Source organism: Protopterus annectens, chromosome 12.part0 (assembly GCF_019279795.1).
Source record: "Protopterus annectens isolate FY-2018-M chromosome 12.part0, PAN1.0, whole genome shotgun sequence".
Taxonomy (NCBI): domain Eukaryota; kingdom Metazoa; phylum Chordata; order Ceratodontiformes; family Protopteridae; genus Protopterus; species Protopterus annectens.
In genome coordinates this window covers 931,308,571-931,314,397 of record NC_056746.1, presented here as the reverse complement: position 1 = coordinate 931,314,397, position 5,827 = coordinate 931,308,571, and the positions used below count along the sequence as shown (strand labels likewise).

General features: G+C 37.0%; 1 protein-coding gene across 1 annotated transcript; it reads left to right on the top strand.

Moving 5' to 3' along the window:
- Positions 1 to 3,602: 3,602 nt before the first annotated feature.
- On the top strand, positions 3,603 to 4,876 carry LOC122817363 (galactoside alpha-(1,2)-fucosyltransferase 2-like). Its single transcript, XM_044090563.1, has one exon. It carries the CDS (start codon positions 3,629 to 3,631, stop codon positions 4,685 to 4,687), a length of 1,059 nt encoding a protein of 352 aa, XP_043946498.1. The 5' UTR covers positions 3,603 to 3,628; the 3' UTR covers positions 4,688 to 4,876.
- The last annotated feature ends 951 nt before the right edge of the window (positions 4,877 to 5,827 follow it).

Sequence of the window (5,827 nt, the reverse complement as noted above, 5' to 3'; positions counted from 1 at the left end):
GAAGTACCCCTGTCTCAGGTTTCAGCCAGCCAATGACATGGCATACTTCCTACCAATGACCTGGCTTCCCTGCTGCCAGCTATGACATTCACATCATCACATCTCCATTATATCCAGAGATTGCATGCTGTCATGTCCTGCCTCTGTATCCACTCTTTGTAATGATTAAGGTGCATAGCTCCAGTCCTAGCGGTCTTACCTGAACTGCAAGTCATTGCTGGACTGACCTGAGATGTGTGCAGTATCTGTCTAAACAGCTGGGATATATATTTTTCTCTGATGAAAAGAATTACCTTTTCTGTGTAACCTGTCATGAAATGCAGCTGCATAGAATAATTCCAGAAATAATGCTTGCCAGGCATAGCAGGCCATTGTTAGATTATAACAATATATCTTTCAAACCTGACTATTGGTTTGTTAGTCCAATGATGTGTGAATGCATTTGTTAAAATGAAAAAATATACACATTGCCAGAAAAATCCAGATATTTAAGTTGCAGACAGAACCACCCAAGAATTACACTGTGCACTTTCTTATTAAAATGCAAAGTGGTGACACATTCAGAAATGACAACAATTTATCCCATACTGCATATGTCAAGTATATTCTTGTGGCATAACTGTTTGCAGATCATCTAATTATGGTCTCAAGCAGTACAGTATTAACACAAAGCTTGCGCATGATGTACACATCAACTGGCAGTGTGTCCCAATGCACATGTTGGCCTTTTACATTACAATATGTTAAGCAAAGCTATGCTGCCACAGGTGTAGCTAGGGTAGGGTGAAGTAGGGTGAAGTGTGCAGCCATCCCAGGTGCAAAGTGATAGAGGATGTATTTGGTATCACTTCAGTTTATAGCCAGCCAGTATATGTATTTAGTATATTTGCAAAAATACTTATTAGTACATTTTGCTATATTTAGACTTTAAACTAAGCCTATCTCCACAGTGAACTTTGACATATCACTAGTTATACTTTAATGTCTCCACCTTTTTGACATGAAGGCATACACCACTAAAATGAATGTAAAACAGCAGTAGAGGTGTTCCAGCTGGTAACAACATTTTCAAGGAAGTTTACACCATACCTGAAACATATAATTGTGTACTCTCCAAACATTTTCATTCAAATGTTAATTTAACAACATGTAACTTCTTCCCATGTAACAGACTCATCTTCTTTTGGGAAGGACCTACACTATTCTATGGAGAATTAGATTATTTATTTTAGAATAGGTAGTTTAAATGTACATATTTGCTAAATCTGCTGTTATAATACCCAACTGTGTAGTCTGCCTGTCTTCTGTCCGGAGTCGTTGGCAGTTTTGACTGAAAGTTATGTTTACTGCCCCAGGGTAAGATTGCACAGCTGAATGAGGGTACAATCCATAAAGGAAAACAATTAAAGGTGCAGTAATCTGTGCTGTGGAGGCCCCCTACCTCTGTCCCCTTACTGCACACCCCCTGCATATCTACTGATACATGAGGTACCACCATGCCTTTCTGTTAGGTATACCCTACCAGCCATGTATAGCTTGACTATTTATGTTTCAAAAATCAGTTTCTCTCTTGTTTCAGAGTTTATTATCAGCCATTTGTTTTCCACAAATGCCATATATACCAGCTTAAGCTGCTTGATAGGAAGAACTAATTGTGTTTCCACCAGTGAGCATGTGTTACACAGAAAACATATGGCAGCTTGTGTCAGGATAGACCACAGCATATGATTTATTTTAGTGTACAAAGCAGAACTGAGTGCTCAAAAATGGCCAGACCAGACTGGCTTTCATGGTGGGTTATCCCCAAGCCATGTTTTATATCACAAATTGCTTCCTTTTCACAGTACTGTGGTTATGATGAGTACCTTAGTATGTGTGCACTGTCACCTGTAATATGACACATTTGAAACCAAGACAATACATTCCAGCTCACCCATCTTCTGCATTCTTTGATATCCTAAGGTATTGCAGGGACAGTGTCCAACCTTTTTCCAAGATATAGAAAGCACTCAGAGACCAGCCTATAGAAGAAGCTGGGATAAGGGATATCTATGAAGAAACATGGGGCTTCTGCCCACAAAATGGTGTTTTGAGCATCTACTTTCTGAAAGAACTTTCTACAGAAATTTAGAGGCATGTTTGATTTCCAGTTTAGCAGGATGCATACCAGTGGAAACACAAACCCATTTGTTGAAGGAAATGGGCCTAACTGGGAACTAATCATGTGCCTCTGCTCAGGACATGGTGCAAGTGTAAGGATTATTGGAAGCTAGCCAACAACACTGACAAAGGAATTCACACTTTCTGTGGCCCCTTGATATTCATAACATGGAATTCAGATATAAAGAGAACTACAGGTAATATGAACCAAATAGTGTTAATTTTCCATATTTCAAAGCAATATCCAAGAATTATCAGTGAAATCCCTATGTTCAGGTAATTGCACATGAGGTGTTATTGTGCGATTGCATACTCCTAAGACTATTAATAGTATTTTTTACTTTGAGAAAGTCTTTTACAAGTGAAAATACTAGGTATATGAAAGACTTAAGAATGCTGCTTCATACAGATAGTCTCAGTAAAAACACATCCACATAAGAATGTACTCCCTTCAGTCTGTTATTCTGCTCACAGTAAAGCTCTCTGCAACCTTTGGGACTGCAGATTCTATGTCCATGTTAATTCATATAATCAACTCTTAAGACTGCCAAATCTTTGAGAAAGGAAGGACCTCCAGTATGAGGTGACCTCATATTAAAAGTCTGTGTTTTTAATGAAACATCCTTTTTCAGATTTGACAAAAAATGTTTGACAAAATCATGTTTTGCTAGATAATTTTGCTGCACTATCTCAATTCTAGAAATATCTTCATATTGTTGCATGATTCTACCTTGACTGTATAGTATATTCACAGATAATAATATATGTTTATTTGTATTAAGATTAAGAGACTGGCCTGTTCTGCAAAATTCAAAATACAAATCATGTAGAAATTAAGGCCTGGATGATGAGGACCCAAGATCCCCTCGTCATAAAGAAGGGAGCTTCACCTCCAGAACCCCCTTTCTTAGTATAACCTTCTATGAAGTCATGCAATCTTTGGGTAAGTTAGCAACATCTATGGAAATATTATATCACTAAATTAAGCTTGATTTAACATATTATTGCTATAGGCACACAGTGGATGCTGTAAGTAAAGAACATATTGGGGTTAGGTTAATAGACCAAAAAAGGCAGTGAGGGATATTCCAGTAGTATATTGATATATAAAGATAGTTATACAAATTGTATGTTTTTATTTTTATTTCCTGTTTTTTTTCTCTCCCTCATGCCATTTCTATGAGCTCTTTTTTCAAACAGTGCACTTTATCATGCTTAAGCACCAAGTGGGCAGCATATATATCCAAGGGGGAAGATTACTATATTAATAATTGTAAATAAATAAACTGCAACAACATAAATAAATATTATATTCATTAACATGACCTGGTCAGGGCAAAGCACATTTCATATAAATGCAAGTAGAGAATGAATGCGTAGGAAACCAGAACTGCAGATTACAGTGTTTTGTCATTTTATTTCCTTTAACAGACTAAAGAAAATCTATGTGAGAAGACAGTGGAAGAACATGAAAAAAAATGAAATATATCAGATTATGACGAAGCTGAAAATACCTGTTTTCATAATCTGCTTTTTTGGAATCTTGTTTTTGTCTCTGGTTTTCCACTTATTGAACAAATACCATGTCATTGCAGAGAAAGAAGAGATGAATGTACATGCTGCAGAGGGAGAGAAGTGTGACGTCTTGTCTGAAATCAATACTATTAGAAAGGATAAAGGTATGTTAATCATAAATTCAGTTGGGCGGCTGGGCAACCAGATGGGAGAGTATGCAACATTATATGCTTTATCAAAAATAAATAGGCGGCAGGCATATATAATCCCAGAGATGTTCAACTATTTATCACCACTGTTCAGAATCACAATGCCTACAATCAATGGAGAAGAGGTTAAAAGGATTTCATGGAGCGAATACAAAGTGTATAACTGGATGGCTCCTAAGTATAGACAGTTCTCTGAGAAGTATGTCAGACTAACTGGAACCCCCTGCTCGTGGACAATTTTCCACTATCTTAGAGATGACATTCTTAGGGAATTCACCTTCCATGATCATATCAAGGAGGAAGCTAACCACTATCTTCAGAAAATCAAAGGTGATCATAAAAGTGTGACCTTTGTTGCTGTACATGTTCGAAGGGGAGATTATGTCCATGTCATGCCTCATCAGTGGAAAGGTGTGATAGCAGACAAGGTATACTTAGAAAAGGCTATGTCCTATTTCCACAATAAGTACCAAGATGCCCTTTTTGTGGTTGCCAGCAATGGGATGGACTGGTGTAAAGATAACATCGATGCCTCTATGGGGGATGTTCACTTTCTAGATGCAGGAGATGAGTCATCTCCAGGAAAAGACCTTTCTATTCTTGCTCACTGCAATCATACTGTCATGACTCTTGGGACTTTTGGCTTTTGGGCTGCATACCTGGCTGATGGTGAGACTGTCTACCTTGGTAATTTCACACTTCCTGACTCAATCTTACGAAAGGAGTTTAGAGATGAATCTGCCTTTCATCCGGAGTGGATAGGTTTTCAGGCTGACCTTTCACCTCTTCTCAGTCATCATTGACAGTTTTTGACTTATTTTACAAAGCTGAATGACTGAATTTTTTACCTCTTGTCCAAAATTTGAGTAATGCTTCTCAATAAAACTTTCTAACTTGATTTTTAACTCCTTACTGCTCATAACATTATCTAAGTACACAAATTAAAACAATATTAGGAAAACCCAGCGATTTAGAAATACAGGGAAATTAAATTCTACTCAGGAAATGCTTTAATGTTCATGTGTTTGTATTAAATACTGGCATACTTAAATTCTTTATTTTGTTTAGATGAGGCTGTTAAGTCATAAATGAAGTCTGCTGTCAGGTTTGTTTCTTTCCTAATTAGTATTCCCTATGCAGAAATTTTAAGGTTGGCAGAAAGCAAATACTACAACAATCATTAAAATATTACAGCATTATATTAAAAAACTCAGAAATGCTTCAGTGTGGATGGTATTTAGTGTTCTTAGCACCTTACTGGAGCAACATTTCTTTGGTTTTACAGAAATGAAAGATCATTGTGAGGCAATTCATGCGATGAATTAACAATTGCAATCTAAGCTCGTTAGCTGGATGCGCAGCAGCACTCATCGAATATGCATGCTGCTCATGGCGGTTACACATTCATAAACACTTTTTTGTGGTCAGCAGAAGTCTTGGTGGCCATGAAAAAGGTGCAAGAAGGCATGGGTATATAATGAAACAAAATGGCTTACCTGTAAGCAAACCTATTATGTGAGCACGTGGTCAGCTTATATGACATAGAGGCAAGTTTTAACATGCAGGGGATGTTAAATGGGGAGAATGCACACAGAATATAATGGTATTACTTCAGATATAAGTAAGACAGGAGGGTAAATGGAGAAAATGTATGCAGATAATGCAGTCAAATGTGTTTACGTCACAAAGAAACATTTTAGCAGAAATACTTCCATATTGATGTAATAATAATCTTCTTCACAATTCTTGACCTATGTACATAAATAAAAATAGACATGCTAACAAAAGATGTGAGAGGGACACAAAGAAAAAGAGAAACAAAGGGGAATAGATGTGATATAAATATTAATAACATGCTGAGATGAGATAACAAGGAGAGTTATTCACATAGACTGCAGTTACTGAATATGGCATGTATATACGGATGTGATAACTGACAGTAC